The 21,181-nt window shown below is 45.8% G+C and overlaps 1 protein-coding gene across 1 annotated transcript in view; it reads left to right on the plus strand.

The window, feature by feature from the left end:
• Nucleotides 1-2,171, plus strand: part of LOC135826356 (mucin-17-like) — a 49,137-nt gene extending 46,966 nt beyond the window's left edge. Inside the window, exons 35-36 of the mRNA XM_065338969.1 lie at nt 505-592; nt 997-2,171. Of these exons, the coding sequence (XP_065195041.1) occupies nt 505-592; nt 997-1,172 (264 nt within the window). The 3' untranslated portion in view covers nt 1,173-2,171. The remainder of the gene's footprint in view (nt 1-504; nt 593-996) is intronic.
• The last annotated feature ends 19,010 nt before the right edge of the window (nt 2,172-21,181 follow it).

Here is a 21,181-nt window from a genome sequence, read left to right on the forward strand (position 1 = left end):
AATCATCAGGCGACCATGCTCTGCATTTGTTGTGTAATAATGCCCCACATTATGGTGTCGAGCCCTCCGCAATCTATACCTTCGTATGCAGTGACTCAAGTCCACACAGTCAAGTAGACAGACACTTCCTTTCATCTATCAAGCGCTTTCTTTCTTATCCGAGTGGTCGCCTCGACTGGTTTTACTTCACTCTACTTCTTGTCTGGCTTTAGAGGGTTTGTCTCTTGTTCGGTGCTTGTGGATGAGTTCAATTGGCTGCTGCCCTGTCGTATTGTCTACCCAAGCAATGCTTCCTGTCCCCAGCGAGTGCTTCCCAGTTCCGTATAAAAGAGATACGCCTTTAGTGCTGATGGATCAGTGATGATGTCACCTCTGCCATTTCCATTGTCTGTCGTTGTTGTTGTTGTTGTTGCTGCTGCTGCTGCTGTTGTTGCTGTTGTTGTTGTTGTTGTGGTCGTCGTGGTCGTTGTGGTCGTCGTCGTCGTTGTTGTTGCTTTCTTCCAGGAATTCTGGCAGCCTATCCTGTCTACGGCCAGTGCTACCGTTCTCCTCAAGCTACCCAGCCAGGTTTCCGATGCCACGGGAAGTGGAGGTGTGTTGGGCAGATGTGTTGTCACTAGGAGTTTACTCGGAGACGAAAATGCAAGAACACGAACAACACGTACAAACTTCAGGTTCTTCAAAACTAACACCTAGGAAAGATTCTACTATACTAGGAGTTTGCTTAGCATTTGCTCTGTCGTGTGCTCAGGTGACTGGGGTTGTTGCGATATTTGCTGTGCACTTTCCAAAGATGCTGGTCCTTTTTTTGTTTTTGGACCACGTGGTGTGTGTGTGTGTGTGTTTGTTTGTGTGTGCACGCATGTGCGTGTGCGTTTATGTATGCATGTGTGTGTGTACAATTATGTTTGTCTGTGCGTGCATATGCGTGTGTGTTTGTGTGTGTATATGTGTATGTGTGTGTGTGTATGTGTGCGCATGTGTGCACTGCTGCAGGTCTGCGGCCGTGTGACTACGTATTGGCCAAGGACAGCCTGCCAGAGAGCATGGCTCGGCGCATCACCGCTCTCAACATCCCCGTCGTCGTGTCCGAGTGGGCCATCCAATGTCTCATACACGGTGCCCTGCTCAACCCGCACCAGCACGCCAGCTACACGCCCAAGCAGCGGTGAATGTGAGCAGGCTCCGAGCGCCTTCATTGCGTGGGAAGCTGGCACTCTGAGCAGCCGTTGCACTTTCCTAGGATTTCAAAGGTGATCGGAGGCAGATATTGGTGTCCTCACCAACCCAATGTATTGAATGGCTTTTGACAATACTCAACCATGCTAAGTGCTTAACCATTGTGTGGTGTAAGAAGAAAACACTGTACAATGTGTAGGCCAGCCTTTCCCCAAGGCAAGGAAACGGGTGGACGCTCTAGTATCCCACGCGTACCTGCAATATTTTGTGCAGGTCACGTGTGTGTACGTGTGTGTGTGTGTGTGTGTGAGTGCACGCGCACATACTTATGTTTTCCGTAGACCGCTATCTTAGCGGTAGTGCAGATGCGATGTTAGAAATGGTTCACAGCCATGTGTACCAATTCCTCACGCCCGCCTCTGCAGAGTGACCTGTGGATGTTTGGGAATACGCTGATAACCCGTGTTGTGTGCCAGACTAGGCTTTGGCCTGTTTGACTGCAGTTGTGTCCTGCTGCTATCCACAGTCATGTAACTTGTCTTTGTGAACTTACAATGCTGTATCGCTCCTTCAGCAGCAGCACTCTCTCTCTCTCTCTCTCTCTCTCTCTCTCTCTCTCTCTCTCTCTCTCTCTCCCTCTCTCGCTTTAGGCGTTTAACAAAATCTTTATTGGAATAGTTTATTACAAGCATAAATTGTGCAATGCGTGTTATCTTCTTTTAGCTTTTAAAGATAATTATATTTAGCACCAGAACGTTGTCCAGTATCAGCTGACCAGCTATTTATCAGAGTTTCTTATTGTACATACCAAGAGTACTCTTGTACATACACACCTGAAGTACGTAGCACAGTTGCCGCACAGTCATGTATGAAGTTCATTGTTATCCATAGTTCTTGTTCTCGCCGTGATGATGTCACGTGATAATGTCATGATTGTGATGGTGTCATGCGATGGTGTCATGTGATGAAGTCACACTCTGGTAAATAATTCAGTTACTGGCCTCTGTGTCTGAGGCAATCTCATCAGTCAGGCTGACGGTGGAAGGCACATCAAGAACGTGATTTACTGCCACTATAGGGACCATCACGTGACAAGCCATTTACACTTTTCTGTTTACTAGAGCGTTCATGTAGATAATGCTAATATCGGTTGATGTTGTAGCGTGAAGCCTGTGCAGGATCCACCAACTCCAATCACAAGACTCGATACATCGTAATTATTTCCAAGAAATGATGCAGAGCTATGGAGTAGAAAAGTCAACCTAACTGGCTAACAGCTCTAGCACATCTTGGATGCGCACTCCAACAGCCCTCCAACTTGGAAGGTTCTAAGCTATAGAAATAACAAAAGGAGGGGATGGTGAGCGCAACCAAGATACGCACGAGCTGAAAGTCTCAGCTGTGAAGGACGTTTTTTTGTTTTTTGAATTTTGTTTTACTTCGCAAAATCCAAACGGGAATTTCTTCCCAATGACAGGGTAGCGAAGATCTTAAGAGGGAAGAAAGAGAGAGAGAGAGAGAAAAAAAAGGAAAGAAAAAAGTGTGTATGCATTGGAAATGATAGCTGGAAATCGGATCCATTGTCAAACATGGCATTTGCTACTGTTGCATGTAGTCAACGAGCAATTGCGTAGACGTTGGCGGATGTTCATGCATGTCGATGACGATACTGGCACGACCATTGGACAATACAGTCAACCACGATTCAAGAAAGCAAAGCAACATTCCACACAACTTGTGTCGCTCAAAAGATGCGTTCACCTTCCCCTCCTTATGTTATTTCTATAGCTTAGAACCTTCCAAGTTGGAAGGCTCTTGGAGTGCGCATCCAAGATTGCAGTGCCGTGCAATGTTATCGCATGAGCTGATTGTTCAGTAACTGGTGGTGTTAGTGGACAGTATAGCGTAACTTGTACTAGTTCCTTGGTCCTTTCTCTTATTATATTTTGATCGGATTCATGTTGCCTGATGATTGCGAGAGCATGAAGCTTCAAGTCGCAATCGGATACATGTACTAAATTTTACTTCGCCAAGCGAACAAGCAATGATGCCTCGTCACTAGCCAACGGCTGACTCTCACAGAATGATGAAAATTATAGATTAATGATTACCCAATACTAGAGACGGCACAAGAGTCTTCCATGTTCAGCGCGTTGCGAATATGGAGTGAGTGGCTTGACATTTTGCACTTGCACGTAGCTGTCATGCACACATTCTTTAGCTAAATATTCTTGTTCTTACGTCACAATTGCGTGTACTTTCTCCTGTTTATTTCCACGGTTGTCAGTTTCCTGGGAAACAAGAATGCAATGAAGAAGAAGGACACACTTCAGGCTCTTGAACATCTTGAAGGTTTCAGTAGTGTACTTAAAAGAAATATACCGCTACTTTCCTGGCTTGTCATCAGCTGAAATTGGTTGACAGGTCCTTTTTATTTCAACGGGGTTGGTTGGATCTTGAAGGTTTCTCTAGCACACCTTCATGCCTGCATGTTTTCCAGAAACGGGACCCGTGATTGTTTTAGAGTATTGACCATCCAGCTCTTGGTTCTGATCTCTGGGCCTTCGTTTCTGATCTCCACTGCCTCCCGCGATTATTTTCATCTTGCCCTGTCACTGGCTCTTTTCAATACCGTACCAACCCTGCTGAGAAGATGCTGTCTCTCACAGTCAGGTTGATCCCTGCATGCTTAGCTCAGTCTCATGTGATCTTTTACTAGTCACAGTTTAGACATACAGTCAACTTCGCTTATAACGACACTCGGCGGGGCATAAGAAAAGTGTTGTTATTCACAAAGTGTCGTTATACCCGAAGTCTCATTATTATGTACAGTATTACAGTTGGATGGGACTTTGCTCTGGGCATAGAAATTCTGTCGTTATTCGCGAATTGTCGTTATATCCGCAGTCGTTATTACTATTAGCCAAGTTGACTGTAGATGTTTTCCTAGCACAGAGGCAACATGTGTAACTAATCATACTTAGTTTAATTATTATCGACACCTCGCTAAAATAACACCAAAGTATTTTTTGTGGAAGAGAAAAGGACATATGGATACGAGTTAAGAGTAACTCTCCATCACTGTAACATGATACTATATACAGTCAGAAAGTGCAATAACTAGGCACAAAACTGACAGAGTACTGAAACATTCGACGTCCTGACACCTAGCTTCAACACATCTCCGTAGCGCTAACCGACAGCCTTCCAACTTGGAAGGTTCAAGGTTATGGAAAAGACCAAAGAGGGGAAGGCAAGCGCAACGAAAACGAGCAAAAGCTACAGTCCCAACGGAACAAAGAATGTCGATTGTTACTGGACGATGACGAGACCAGTACGATATTTGACAAAGCGGTCTAACTACAATTCGAAGCAGCAAAGCAGCACACCACCCAACTTGGGTGGGTCATAAATATCAAAGATAAGTAAAGAAAGGGAAGCTTTGCGAAAACGAATTGTACAAGCCGAAAGCCAAACTCCTACAGTACTCCTCATGCATGACATTGTGATGGACTAGTTGACTACAAAACAAGTTGTTTCACACGACGTACGTTTCGCCGTATGGATCGTGACGGCTCATCAGGTGTGCAATTTGAAACTCGGATGTTGAGCCATAAATAAATGTGGAAGAGAAAAGGACATATGGATACGAGTTAAGAGTAACTCTCCATCACTGTAACATGATACTATATACAGTCAGAAAGCAAATTGCACACCTGATGAGCCGTCACGATCCATACGGCGAAACGTACGTCGTGTGAAACAACTTGTTTTGTAGTCAACTAGTCCATCACAATGTCATGCATGAGGAGTACTGTAGGAGTTTGGCTTTCGGCTTGTACAATTCGTTTTCGCAAAGCTTCCCTTTCTTTACTTATCTTTGATATTTATGACCCACCCAAGTTGGGTGGTGTGCTGCTTTGCTGCTTCGAATTGTAGTTAGACCGCTTTGTCAAATATCGTACTGGTCTCGTCATCGTCCAGTAACAATCGACATTCTTTGTTCCGTTGGGACTGTAGCTTTTGCTCGTTTTCGTTGCGCTTGCCTTCCCCTCTTTGGTCTTTTCCATAACCTTGAACCTTCCAAGTTGGAAGGCTGTCGGTTAGCGCTACGGAGATGTGTTGAAGCTAGGTGTCAGGACGTCGAATGTTTCAGTACTCTGTCAGTTTTGTGCCTAGTTATTGCACTTTCTGACTGTATATAGTATCATGTTACAGTGATGGAGAGTTACTCTTAACTCGTATCCATATGTCCTTTTCTCTTCCACATTTATTTATGGCTCAACATCCGAGTTTCAAAGTATTTTTTCGAAGTATATACAAACTGTTGAACTGCGCCGACACCCACGGTCAACTGGGTACTCACAGCTCGAGTGAGGATAACAAGGATGCAGTTTACAGGGTTATGGGCCGTTACACGCCCGATTGGTTGAGAGACTCACCTCCTCTCCCCTGACTCACTTGTGAGGTCTGCATTCGCCACTAAGGTGTAAAGGCATAGTGGTGGCCTGCGAAAGCGAAGGATAGCTTGTGTGTTCCTGAACATTCAAGTGATGCTAACGCGGATCCCGCGAATATTATATATATTATTACTCAATCTGCGGACAGCATGCTGTTTCGTTCTTTTTGAACTCATCAGCGCAGCACAGAGGAAATGAGGCCGAACCTGATAGCAATGGAAATAAAGATTTCCAATCAGGCCCGAACGTACCTTGCCAGAGTGCTCAAACTGACAAGTCAGTGAGCTCTGCATAATGCAAACAGCAAAGGCACTACCCCACGCAAGAGTGCTCAACTGCTACAAGAGCAGGAGCGAAATACTCAATCTGCGGACAGCATGCTGTATATATATATATATATATATAAATAGAGATGTAGGCGAACAAAATTTATATACACACAACAACAAGGTTGTCAATTTCATAATACTAAAAGCTTTTCACCCATTTTCATCAGTAGTTATATATATATATATATATGCTGTCCGCAGATTGAGTATATATTATTATATACCCAATGCTGTAGACAGCAAGCTGTTTCGGCCATAAAGGCCTCATCAGTACAGCTACGAGCAGGGAGTAGTAAAATACTTACGTATTTTACTACTCCCTGGCTACGAGCTAAATAGGCCGAGCTACCAGCCATGGTGCAAAGGAGGCACCACAGACATTAAGGTAGCTCGTCGCTCTAGCGCTCTAGCGCCAGAGTGCTCAAACTACACAAAGTAGCGGGCATTGCGCGATGCAGCAGCACTAGAGCAGCCTACTGAGAGTGCTCAACAAGGCGAAAGCCGAGGAGCATGATACCAAGAGTACATTATAGCAATAAAAACTGCTTTATGGCAGTTTTCTAAAAAAAAGTTATTGTATTCTAGTCCATGGGCCCCGTCTAAAAAGTAAGAAATTAACGAAATGTGATAGCCGAAAATTAAAATTTCACACAAAACCTCACAATAATCACACACAGGATGAAAAGCGAGAAGATCTTTTCCTCTCTGGGTCCTCTTTCCTATTCATGCATGTTGGCGCAGTAAAAGTCACCCGTGAAGTGTCAGACTAAACAAGTGTTGAAAGCAGTATTTTTTTAAAACTAAGATCCTCAAGTGCTGTGATTATTGTGAGGTTTTGTGTGAAATTTTAATTTTCGGCTATCACATTTCGTTAATTTCTTACTTTTTAGACGGGGCCCATGGACTAGAATACAATAACTTTTTTTTAGAAAACTGCCATAAAGCAGTTTTTATTGCTATAATTTCTTTTGTTTTTTTAGCTAAGGATATTATCAAGAGTCCATAAACAAATGTTTATGCACTCTTGATATTATGATAATAATTATGTCACCAATGGAATGCCCTAAATAATGGCCTAGTACATGTGCATCATATCAAATTCAATACCGTATTATACGCATTAATGTGCAAGCCTTTTCTTGCAGAAAATGGCACTAGTCTTGCATATGCATGTTCTTCTGCAGGGAATCATATGGGTAGTGGCGGTACGCGGTGATACTTTTTTTTATACGCAGGTCATTCTGGGTATGTTGCTGTTTCAGAATTTCATGACTCTATCATAAGATTGTCTTGACTTTCAGGAAATTCAGATTTCCACACCCTAAATCACATTTACTTGAGAATTGTAACCAGGTGCGTGCCGCAGATGTTTTTCTTGATTCTGTGTTTATGGTAGTCATGGGTTGTCGTGATAAGGTCATCCTGCATCTTATTGTACTGAAATCGTAATCCTGTTGATGTCGATAAAACTTTTGGAAGTACATGTAGTTCAATGACTTGAAAGTGTTACAAGTCCACGATTGTCTAAAACAACACAGCAAAGTAGGAACAATAAACATGTATTAATATGTAAACAAATACATTGTTGAGTCCGACACCTCGTTCCAACAACTACACTGATCCTGAGGATATTATAAGGGGCAAGGATATATAGTTGGAGGTATTGAGAGATAAACAAGGCACTCCATAATAATAAAATGTTACATGTCTTTGGTGAGTATGAATGATATCCAGTCAAACCTCTTTAGGACGAACATCAAGGGACCGATGGTATTAATTTTGTTCTGTGAGTTTGTTTTAACCCTATTTTATAACCAGTGAATACACTTATTTCTCCAATAGAGACACGAATATATTTATTCTACAGCGAAAGATTCTAAGTCAGACCAAACCATTGACTCGTCTTGTGTGAAACAAATGAGTCACTGAACCTTTCTTTAGGAACATGACGGCAATTGAAACAACAACAGAGAAAATACGATACATGTACAGCACATTCTTGCAGGTACTACAAACAGATTGCCGATCGTAATTCTTGCTCTGCCGGCACGCAACTTTATTTGGGGCAGTGCAATCCCGGCGCTACTAACAAATCAAACAGCCCAGACTCGAGTAAACAAATCCAATCGTACGAGATTTTCAAGAGACGAGACTGCACCCATTGGCTTGTTTCGTATGAAGCAAACAAGTCACTGAATGCATGAACCTCTCCATATTAAAATTAAATGGAGATTTAAATGGAGATTTTCCCTGATATGCGAATTTATTTTGCATACTCGGCCAATGCTTCCCCCCCCCCCCCCCCCAGATTGGGAAATGCCAACGATGCTATGCCACTGCAAAATTCAGATTCTACCCTATGATCGGAGCACGGAATGCCGGAAGCAATCGTGACCAGTGCCTTACTTGTAACGTACCAATGTACAATTAACATGAGTATTTCGACAACACATCTAAGCCTCAGCAGCAACATACAACATACATGTAAGCCTTACCGTCAAGAAGGTGAACTCGCGTTCTTCGCACACTGTTGGCAAGGGCAAAGAGATACGAATGGATCTAAATTCGAATAAAATCAGCACACGTTTCCGTAAATGAAAGGGTGAGCATAAGCAAATGAATCGAAGGAAACTGGTCAACTCAGAGATCACCTGTCATTGAGTATTCCGTAAAAGGAATACAGCAGAAAAGCTAAATTTAGAAAACAGTTCCTGTCAGCTTTTCCATTATTTATTGTATTCCACCTAAAATCCACCTAAAATCAGCACACTTTTCGTAAATGAAAGAGTCAACACAAGCAAATGAATCAAAGGAACTGGTCAACTCACCTGAGTAATATTCCGTGAAAGGAGGTCTCAGCAGAGCCAAAGCGAAATAAGCCAGGAGAAATATCCGAAACAGCTCATGCAAGAAGCAGTTCCAAAGAAGAAAGTTCCTCGCGCATGCACATCCGAAAACGGACTGCACTGCAACACAATGTCTGCCGTGCACGTGCACAGCACGCGGCTACCACGCGTTGGTAGATTAATACCGAGCACCTTACGTAGAATATTACGTAGCCTAAGTGAAATACCGAGCACCTTACGTAGAAACTTACGTAGCATAGCGATGTCGTTTTTTCTGCCATGTGAACACAATAATAGAAAAGCTGACAGGATCGCTTTTCTAAATAACCCCCCAGAGTGTGCAACGCCGATCCAGCTCTGTGTAGGGTCTTGGTCGAGCGGAATCGGATCTTCTGATGTCATGCGTACACTTCACACCAGGGAGTCGTAAAAGCCCGGGAGAGGACACGGCACACATTCCCAGAAAACATCTTTGCCTCGCGCTGCCGGGGAACGCTGCCAGGGAACGGTGTTGCGAGGCAAGGAAATTATTATTTTCGAAAATGGCACGTATGCATAAAACATGGCGGCGGCGCGTCCAAATCCGGCTGCGGGGCATCTTTTGAAAAGTGTTTGAAAAAAGTGAAAAGTGCAAGTGCTATTGTACAGTGCGCTTGCATTCTCATGTCGAAGTAGTTTCTTTTGTGGGAGGAAGTGGCCCGGAGTTTCTTAGAGATTTCGGTGATGGCTTCATCTGCTGATGCTGTCGACTACTCGAAGTGGACTGTGAATCTTTTGAAGGCTGAGTGTGAGCGGCTGGGGTTGAAGAAGTCGGGGAAAAAGCAAGATTTACTGACGAGGTAAGTTCGAAGTATTTCTTGTTGTAATACTGTGAGGAACTCTTTTGGTTTTCAACATCGATGCGTGTCTTGCCTACTATGTTCGTGTTGCAGATTGGAGAGCCATGTTCCGGAAGGCGGCACTGCACTCACATCAGGAAGTCCATCGAGCTCGTCCCTGGATTCCCCAGAACCACTGGCATTTCCTGTGTCTGGCTGGAAATCGTTGGTGTCAGGTCGATCGCAATCCGCTGCTTTCACCCAGTCTCACTTGATAGCGTATTTTGTTCAAACGGAGACACCGTGCGGAGATGGAACCAACAGAAACTTTAAAGCTATTGCTTCAACTGACCAGAAGTCTCGTCGTCTTTTCACCAGTGGATATGTGCAGAAAATTGAGCTGCACAAGTTGAACAACGTCGTCTGTTACAGAGCACGCTGCATGCCTGAAATGAAGTCAAGGAGCGACTACAAGCTGAGGATGTGCGTGAGAATAGGTGACAGTGGCAACGTAGCTGAGATTAGCTTTGCTGATTGCTCGTGTCCTGCTGGTAAAGGCCCCCAAGCCAGCTGTAAGCACTTGGCAGCTCTCATGTATGCCCTGGAGCATTTCACAAGGTGTGGCTACATTGACAGTCCAACATGCACTGATGTCCTTCAGACTTGGAATCAACCCAGTAACAAGAAAAGTGAGCCGATGACGGTGAAGGAGATGGACGGCTTGAGACCTGCGCCTAAGTCCGACCAGGCTAAGCGGAAGCGAAAGCACACAGCAGCGGAGCTACAAGACCCTCGATCATCAAGCAAGCGTGGTCTTGTACGGGACAGTGTTAGCGAATTGGCATATCAGTCATTCCACGGCAGTGCACCTCTGTTTGGGCTTTCTTTGGTCTGTGGCAGCACTGCTATGACGGATATCGACCGCGAGAGGAGGTGGCAACGGCAGAGGGACCAACAGGCACCGTGGCTGGATTTACGTAATGACGTTGCAGTCTATGCTGAGGAATCCGATCTTCCAGACGATCTGTCAACGACCTGCGACTGTGATGTGTTCTTAGATGGGAACTGTGACACCACTGTGACCGACGATGATGCCACCCCTCTTCCATCCGATTGTGAGTGGATGGATGCTGACACCACTGATGACACCACGCCTGTTCCATCAGACACTGAGTGGATGGATGACAACCACAAGCAATGGCATTGGTACCAAGACAATGTAGTTGTAACACCTGAGCAGGCACACGAACTTCATGTCAGAACATCGGATCAGCATGGAAGTGACCTCTGGATGAGGCAACGCAAGTTGCGGATCACAGCTTCTATAGCAAAGACTGTTGCTCGCCGAAGAAGTTCGACTGATCCCGCGAGGCTTGTTAGTGCCATCACGGACCGGCCGTTCTTCTCATCAGCTGCAACGGATTGGGGAATCGCGAATGAGGATGTGGCCAGGGAGGCCTATGTAGAGGAACGCGGGAAGTCTGGCGACGTCGTGCACGTGTCGAAGTGTGGCCTGATCGTCAATCCGGAGGAGCCTTGGTTTGGAGCTAGTCCAGACGGTATTGCAGATGATGGCAAGACACAAGTGGTTCTAGAGATCAAGTGTCCGTATTCCGCACGCAACATGTCGTTTGACGAAGCTGTGAGGTCAGTTAAGAACTTTTGTTTGCAGTATGATGGCTCACACTACACATTGAAGCGCAAGCATGCATACTATTACCAAGTGCAAATGCAGCTCTTTGTCACTGGTTTATCTTCTTGTGATTTCATTGTATGGTCACGCACTGGTGGGACAAAGATTGATCGTATCGCAAGGGATGATGAGTTTATTCGTTGCAACCTTGCCACACTGAGAGCTTTCTATTTTCAGCATGTATTGCCGAAAGCTGCCATGTCATGATGCTGTGAGCAAGTGCCATACTGAATGATTCGGCCCAGTTGCAGTTATACTGCCTGAGTTCTTTTTTTCCATGTTTATAATTTATAGGTGGTTAGACCCTTCTGTCCACAAGTTGTTATCATAGGTCATTGGACCCTTCTGTCCACACAAAGAAATAGGTTCGTTTTCTCTTCTTTGTGTGCGCCTGTACATGTACATGTAAGTGTGTGCTATTGGGCAACGTGTGGATGTAGCGCAATGCTGTAGGAATGTTCATGGTTGTAAGTGGTGTGGGTACAAATACATTCTCTTACCAGAAGCAAGAGTGTGCTTATATCCCGATATATGCATATGCGCTTAGTAGTGAGGGTATACTTATGTCCAGATATACCGGTAGACACATTCTGTTATGCACGTCACTATGGTGTACAGTTTATCACTTTGGTCTTTTTTCTTGGCATCACGGTGGTCATTTCTTTGTTCTCCATCACTTGGAAGCTTGAATGTAGTCACTATTTTCCACATGCCAAGCTCAGTTCAATGTTGGTATGTGTACTGGCTATTTCACTACCTTCACAACACAGAACGAATGTGAAGTATGTCTGGCTCCAAGTCATTCTTTACAGGACAAAATACTACACAGCTATCAATAATACCGTCAACGCAAAAGGGTACCCATTTCACACATTGCTCCAAAATTATCGATAGCTTTGTAGAAATGTGGTGGCATTTTGTGTGTGAGCTCAGTTACCACTGCGCTATGCCGGCACGCCACGCGCACATAATATATGAACGTATTGGATAGGTGTCACCAAGAGTACAGAACCCCAGTAACGTGGATTCATGATCTTCAATGACATCAAAACAGGTGCTTTGATGGAGTGCTATCGAAACTAGCCCAGTTGTACACTCTTGTGGGATATGTACTCTTGGTGTCACATAAGGGAACGACCCAACAAGCTCAGACACCCATCAAGTCATAACCATGAAAGCGGCAATCTGTCTTTACTCCGGCACAATGATGACCTTGAACTGTAGTAGCAATGGAAAAGAATCTGTGTACTGATGCGTGAAGCAATAGCAGGCTGCTCATAAGCCAAATATCAAACCAATACATACCAACACATGTACCGCAATACCATACATATGCACGCACACAACAAGAACAAAATGAAAGCTGACACCTTCGGGGAAAGTTGTTTTCAGCATTACAATGCAGGTAGAGTAAAAAAAATTTAGTCTAGAATCATCACGAGCTCTGTATAAATTTGCCTTAGGTCAGAGGCCAGTTACCAGCATAGTCACACCTACATGAATGCAGTAAAGGGTGTCACACAAAAAAAATCAGCGGAAGACAGTGCGACAAAAACAGAAAGAAAGCACAACCATACCAGCAATCTGCGTTCAGTCCGGCACGGACAAACGCGCGAACTGTATAAACGATGAAAACACACAAGTAATAGATGCATGATACAAGGTGCTGCACTGGGTCACTTACCAATATCCAATATTGGCTGAATATTCAACAGGTGAAATAAACTAAGATAATTAGCAGCCATGTAACCCCAGTCCGGAATGGGTAATTAAATTTACTGTAGGAACGATGAAAAAAAGAAGAAAAAGAATGATAGATACACGGTACACGGTGCTGCACTGGGTTTTCACGTACCAGTAATGAGTTAACACTACATACTTTTTTTTTTAACTGTTGAGCATGACCAACAGCGAATGCACACCCACACACAGAGTGCATGCACATGTGCACACGGGCACACACACATACTTACATACATACACACATACACACAAAGAAAATGAAATCTGACATGCTGAAAAACAGTCAGTTATCCACCGGAGGCGAAGCACCTGTTACAGAAATGTCCAGTCTCATCGTCATCATTTTGACACATATGGTGGTAGCGGCGATGGCAGCCTTTACATACCCTGAGGACTCGCTGATCTCCCACGCCACAGGAGAAACACACATTTTCGACATTGGTAGTACTAGCACTGACACTATGTGAGATGCTGGCATCAGGTTCCGGTGGTTTCTCTTCACTCGTCTTGCCTTCTTGAACTACTGTTGTGGAGGGCGACACAGCCGTTTGCGTGAGCATCACTTCTTGGACATCTGCAGATCCATGGCGGTCAGTGTCATCCACCGATGGCTGAGCTGTTCCGTCGGTGCTAGACGATGATGTTGGAACACAACTGGGCGCAGGTGGTGGAGTTACGCTGCTGGTGAGTTGGTCCTGCTCCTGAACCGGCGGCGGAACTAGCGGCTCCATGAAAAGTGTGAGGAAAGCGCACACAGTGATGATAGGCTCGGCCAGAGACATGAGAGACGACGGAATGAAGTGCGTGATTGTGTAGTTCTTGATGCGCTCGATGGCACGTTCGACATGGATGCGCAACGTCGCAATCCGTCTTGTAGCAACGACTTCCTCAGGTTCAAGTTGATCCCGTGTTCCCAAGAACGGGGGAATATTCAGCTCGACACCATCAGGAAGTAGGGACGCAATGTCAAATCCCCGGTCAGCCATTATGGCATCCCCTTTCTCCAGCTTATCAAGAATGCCACTGCGCTTGGTAATCTCCTTGTCGGAAATACGGCCACCCCATAGAGATGATAGAAATGAAATGGAGCCATTTGGGGTAACGCCGACGAGCAGTTTGAGAGTATTCTTGTTCTTATAGTTGGACCAAGTCGTAGCCTGAACCTTGGGGTTAGCGGGCTTCTCAATGGGAAATTCCGTTGCGTCGATAACAACCCTTGTACGGGGGAACTTCTTCCGGAACTCAGAGGGCATGAACCGATCAACCAGCTCCGTACATGGCCAAATGTCCAACTCCTGGAAAGTGAAGTACATGCACTTCAGAACTGCGGCAAAGATACGAGATACTGATGACTGCGTTATTCCAAAGCGATTGCCAAGGTCGGACTCTGGAAAATTGTGTCGCAGCTTGATAACAGTGAGGAGAAGCTCGTTCTCCATGGACAGTGTGCGTGGCCGACCGCGCTGATCTTTGCCAAGGAAATCCTCATCCACATCCCACTTATAGCTCATCCCAGCCATGTTATCCATCATCAGGTTGAGTAAAGCATCGTAGCCAGCCACTGTCAAACCAGTGTAAAACAAGAGTTTAGCAGGATCCTGCCGCATTGTGCCGTAACTCAACTGGCATTTCTCCAGTAGCGTCTTCGTCTGCGCCAGATCATACGTGCAGTTGTCTAGTTTGCAGGTAAGGCGTTTAACTTCTTTCTCCAGATCTTCCACACGTTTGTCCATCAGCACTTTCCCATAGTCGTGCTCAACTGTCATATCAGCACTTTGAACATCACTCTCACAATCCTCAGTCTCAGGCTCTAAAACTTCCTGACTGACAGGCGCCACCAATCCAAGAGCTGTCCTAGTTTGCCTTTCCTTCACGACAGCACGGGAAACGAATACAGTTGGAGCTTCGTCAGCACTGGAGCGACGTCCTCCAGCGAAATGGACGGCACAGACATAGGAGTTGGCTGAAAGAGGTACATTGGTTCTTGGGATTTTTGCCAGCCACTGACGGCGACATTCGCTTCGTTTGTCAGTGTCAGGACTGGGAGGAGGGAGGCGATGAAACGACAAGTTTTTGCAAGCTGGATCACTTCCGCCGCAACCTATCCTATCCGCAGTCGATCCACAAAGCCTCTGCTTCTGGTATACTACTTTTCCATCATCAGGGTTGGAAGGAAACAGTCCGAACTTACAAGTATTCTTCCTGTTGGAGCAACCAGGAACAATGCAATGGCAATGTCCAGGCATTTTATTTTTTTTAAACTTTTTTTAGAAGAAAACGGCGAACGGCGACAAGACGAGACTGCTTGAGACAACTTCCACCAGTGGGAAGGACATAACTATTATCTAGCCTAGGCTGCTCAACACTACAAGTACAGCCAGACAACAGCAAGGGACGAGAAACAAAATCTGCAACAGCATTACTGACTACTCTCTACCTCTAGCTCTAGCTCTCTGCACCTGCATTGCACTGGCCTGCAGCAGATGCAGAAGATGCCCCGCAGCAAAAATCCGCGCGAAAATTATGCATACGTGCGTGATGTCTTCTTGAAATGCTATTTGGGACATTCTCCGATTTCTCTTAGAGCACGGAGACGATTGCTCCGTCGAGTCTTCTGATCTCTATTTTCATCCTCAATTCTTCCAGCTGCCTCACTCATTCTCTCTCAGTTTATCGAAGTTAATTTATTCTGAGGCGATGGAAATGCAAGATAAATCCCTAATTGTACTTCACTTTTATTTGAGTTGGGGTGAACGAAATGAGATTTGTGGAAAATGACGCCACTTCCCGTGTTAGCCGCTGGTCGTATCATACAGCTCATATTCCATTGCAGGTGATGGGCGAACGTTCGTGTTGAGATCCGCTGAGCTTCCTCGTACTCGTGGAGTTGAATTTGTGGCAGAAATTGCACTGAATTGCAGTCAAATGGTTGTGAATGAAACGAGATTTGTGGAAAATGACGCCACTTCCCGTGTTAGCCGCTGGTCGTATCATACAGCCCATATTCCATTGCAGGTGATGGGCGAACGTTCGTGTTGAGATCCGCTGAGCTTCCTCGTACTCGTGGAGTTGAATTTGCGGCAGAAATTGCACTGAATTGCAGTCAAATGGTTGTGAATGAAACGAGATTTGTGGAAAATGACGCCACTTCCCGTGTTAGCCGCTGGTCGTATCATACAGCCCATATTCCATTGCAGGTGATGGGCGAACGTTCGTGTTGAGATCCGCTGAGCTTCCTCGTACTCGTGGAGTTGAATTTGCGGCAGAAATTGCACTGAATTGCAGTCAAATGGTTGTGAATGAAACGAGATTTGTGGAAAATGACGCCACTTCCTGTGTTAGCCGCTGGTCGTATCATACAGCCCATATTCCATTGCAGGTGATGGGCGAACGTTCGTGTTGAGATCCGCTGAGCTTCCTCGTACTCGTTGAGTTGAATTTGCGGCAGAAATTGCACTGAATTGCAGTCAAATGGTTGTGAATGAAACGAGATTTGTGGAAAATGACGCCACTTCCCGTGTTAGCCGCTGGTCGTATCATACAGCCCATATTCCATTGCAGGTGATGGGTGAAAGTTCTTGTGGAGATCCGCTGAGCTTCCTCGGCGTACTCGTGGATTTATGAATTTGTGTCAGAAATTGCACTGAAATTGCAGAGTGGACTTCTGTGCGTGTGTTGTGAGTGAATCGCAACGGCTCCCTTCCTTCAGCATCGTCAAAACGCAACATAGAGCATTATTACGCACTCGTTCCATGATTCATGATAATGCCTGGATTCTTTTAAAAACAGTCAATGTGTGTTCCCTATCTATCTACATTGTTGCAGGTCGTTATTTATAAATCTTGATAATTTCAACACTTTTCTACTCGTATACTGAGTACGCGGTGACTTGAGCCGTTTAGGAAAAGGAAGTCTTGGCGAGTGTACAAAAGGTAAACCTATCATTTGTACTTCATAACGGAATTGTGCACAAAAATGCACACGCATGTGCGCGCGCACACACACAAGCACACACGCAAACACTGTACAAACACACACAAAAGTACAAGCACATGTGCACATACACACGCCTCCCCCCCCCCCCCCCACACACACACTTAACTCCCCACCCCTGTACCATGTGTACTGAGTCTGACAGACATACAATCATGTTTATCCTTCCTTCGCCACCAGTTTCGGATAATGGTGTCAACAACGAGTTGTAAAATATTGGTATTTTAGGACTCCCTGCCCTGAACTGTCCCTTTGGAAAAACGCGGCCAATAATTCAAAATTCTGCGGCAAATTCCGCGGGGGAAAAGAGGGGTTTTCTGCGGCATTTTCTGCTGTAAAATCAAAAATCTGGGGCACTTTCTGCAAGTTTTTCACCCTCCTCGTAGAAGATATGACTAGTCGCATGAAGGAGCACTTTTCATACTATCCTTTGCAGTCACGAACTGAATAAGAGTGAAGAATCTTGGAGAGACCTGCACTGGCAAGAGAAATGTGCTCAAACAGATCGCAAAGTAGTTTTTCTGCTGCTTTCTGAGTAGTAATTTTAGTAATTTACCCTAAAAAATTCAGATTCCGCGGGCAAAAGTGTGGATTCCGTGATTTCCGCGGATGATGGCAACTTCTGCGAAATTTGCCGCGGCCGCGGAATCGCGTTTTTCCAAGGGGACAGCCTGAAGACGAGCACAGCGCCGTGGATCGAGCAGATCCGGCCGCGCCGGCCTAGCGTGCTTCACTTTCTGGCCGAGGCAAACATCGTCCGCGTGCGCGCATCCCGTGTCCTCTCCCGGGCTTTTACGACTCCCTGCTTCACACCAGCGCAAGGCCGGTCTCGAGGCAGGGCACCATTGTTTTTGATCCAAGAGTACCCGCGACTCCCCGGGTTCCCCTCAGATGTGTACGGTATTATGACGCAAAGATCCGATTCCGCTCGACCAAGACCCTATGCAGAGCTGGATCAGGCGTTGCACACTCTGGGGGGTTATGTACTCTTGATGATACCCAATGCTGTAGACAGCAAGCTGTTTCGGCCATAAAGGCCTCATCAGTACAGCTACGAGCTAAATAGGCTCCTTGGCAAACTTCCACTTCAAACTTCCACTTCATTTTGCATCCTGATGATGGCAATTTGCCGAAACGCCGATAATGATACAGTGTACCGAGTTGTGAATTTGCGTAGTAGGAGTGAGGCATCCTGCAGCTTCATAACTCAAAGAGAAGTGGTGAGCAGGTGATCCAGGATCATGGGCCAGACGGCCATCCGGGAAGTGGAGAGTCAGGCCGTCGTACACGTGCAAACGAAAAAACACCCCAAACAAGACTGCAACCATACAGGCGCACTCGGATTGATTGAATTGGATTGATTTTACAAGTACCTCATTACTAATTGTTCGAGCCACAGGAGCTAACGGGGAAGGCAATGCCTAGAATTAAAAAAGAGAGGACCAGAAGTTTACAAGTGATCCGTTTTGGATGATGATGAGTCCTGCTTATAATTGGCTGAGTGTTGGACAAAACGGATAACTTGTAAACTTTTGGTCCTCTCTTTTTTTAATTTTTTTAGTCCTTGGCTCTCCATCCGAGCTTAATCTGCAATGCCTAGAGGTAACAGTTTCTTGACACGGGCTGAGTTAGCGATAAAACGAACGTTAGGTTGCAAGGCATTCCAAAGTTTGACACATTGAAAGGAACCACTACGACGGGCAGCGGCAGTGCTGAGCAACGACGACTTCAGAGCAAATGCGAGACTGTAGGCTGCATGTGCCACGGCCATTATGCAAGGCTCATACACGTGTACATTGGTAGCAATGTGATACTACAGTCAGTGGCCTTCTAACACCACGACATGACAATAATTATAGCAAATTCTTGCAGTACAGGGAGGCTAAACGGTCCAGACCAAGTCTAGTGAACGGGGGACTTGATGGCCTACAGAAACCAGTACCGGTGTAATAACATACTGCACGCAGAGCTCGCTTTAACATTCGTTCAAGCCTACCTACCGGTTCGAGGAAAGACCAGCGGAAAAGCAATTCGATGCATACAAAACACCTGGCAGTAAACACTTCAAAAAGGTTTCTCGACAAGACAGTGGAATGTTATGGCGATTTTGGAATAAGATGTCAATGTTGCTGGAAAGCTTGCTGATCATGGTGTCAACTTGAGCCCTCCAGGAAAGATCCTGCTCCAGATGTATGCCTAGATGCTTTGCATATTTCACCTGCTGCAACTGTACTCGGTGGTACTATGCCGTGAATGTGGGATTGGTCATTTGCGCAGAAGGTGAGAAAAGTACTCGCGTCTTCCGGGAGGTAGGAGTGAGGTTGTGGTTTGGCAGCCACGTACACGTACTTGGGGTTGAAGAATGAAGTAGCTCCTGAGAGCGCATCACTTCGGACATGTTTGAGGGTGCTGCTGACATACTAACAGGTATGTCATCGGCAAACTGGACAACGTTGACACCAAACTGAGAGATACCAGACCTTACAGAACGAACATGCAGTACAAACAGGCGCGGACCAAGAACAGAGCCTTGAGCCTTTTGAGGAACTACACACACATGCTCGCGAAAGGGGAGCTATAGTCGTCAGCAATATTAACGACTTGTTGGCGACCAGACAAATAGTTGGCGAACCAAAGCAAAGCGAAGCCAGAAATGCCAAGCTAAAATAGATCATCAATGAGCAGTTTATGTAGGACTTTGTCAAAAGCTTTTGACATATCTACAAGCATCGCACTGGTTGATCATCCAGCATCGCGAGCACGAACAAACATATCCGTGACGAGAACTACGTCTTCCGTTGAATGCTCACGTCTGAAGCCAAACTGACAGGAAGGGTGCATAATCTTTGTGCAGGAAATCAGAGAGTTGTTGTTGTTGTTGTTGTTTATTTATTTTACATCGCATGTCAAACGGGCAGTATTGCCCAATATTATGAAAGCGATGACAACCAGTAAGAAGAGTCAGAAACGAAGAGAAAAACAAATAAAAATACAAAAATGGAAGTAGCAATGAGGGGAGGCAGGGTCAAGACGAGCAGAAAAATGGATCTCAAATTCACAGGTCGGGTCATCGTAGCATGATTCTATCGAGCCTCATCAGCAGGTTACGAAAGCCATTACATTTCAGTTCCTCGTGCAGAGACTCAATCGAAGCAGGCCAGGCGGATTCGGAATATAAGTATCCCTGAGTTCAGAATCGCTCTGGAGCAAGAATTTCAGCATTTCCCTTCCCTTCCACAGTCGTCAAGCGTGGATGATACGTGGCATGATTGGCACTCGCGCTTTATGACTGTCCTGGACAGGTATGCTCCGATGAAGACTGTACCACCGCGCCGCAAGCCTCTACCTCCATGGTCCGACCGTGAGACGTATCAACTCATCAGGACACGGAATAGGCTGCACACGCGCTGGCTCCGGAACTCCGAAGATATGGCACTTCACAGTGCATTCAAACTGGCTCGGACGCAGGCATCTAACGCGATTCGGCGCAAACGAAACTCGTATTTTCATCAGACATGTCAATCTGCATCTGCAAACCCTCGTAAGCTCTGGCAGCTCATCAACAGCCTTACAGGCCGTACCCGAGCACAACCGGATCCTACATGCGACGTTGAAGAGGTCGGCAATACGTTCCATCAAGTTGTGACCGACGCCAATAGACCTCCCATATTGGCAGAACCTCAGGGGCCATTGAGAGGGGAAGTCCTTTCGGATTTTCGAGGGACTGATGCAGGTTCCGTTTACGAACTGCTCCGTAAAGTCGACGCCAGAAAAGCAACCGGTAGTGACGGGGTCCCAGGATCGTTGCTGCTCGCCACTGCCGACATCATCGCACCAAGCCTCACCCAACTTTTCAACATGTCCCTGAAATCGGGTATCGTTCCTCGAGCCTTCAAGCTAGCAGAGGTTCGCCCCCTCTTCAAATCGGGAGATCCTGCTTCCCCTGGGAATTATAGACCAGTATCTCTACTACCCATTATTTCGAAAATCCTCGAGCGGATTGTACAAAACCAGTTACAAGGTCAGCTTTCCCGTGTTCATGCGCTGCCTGACACGCAGTTTGCGTACCGGCATGGCTACTCAACAGAAGATGCATTGGTTGTCCTGACGGACACGCTCC

The sequence above is a fragment of the Sycon ciliatum genome, chromosome 10 (assembly GCF_964019385.1).
Source record: "Sycon ciliatum chromosome 10, ocSycCili1.1, whole genome shotgun sequence".
NCBI lineage: Eukaryota > Metazoa > Porifera > Calcarea > Leucosolenida > Sycettidae > Sycon > Sycon ciliatum.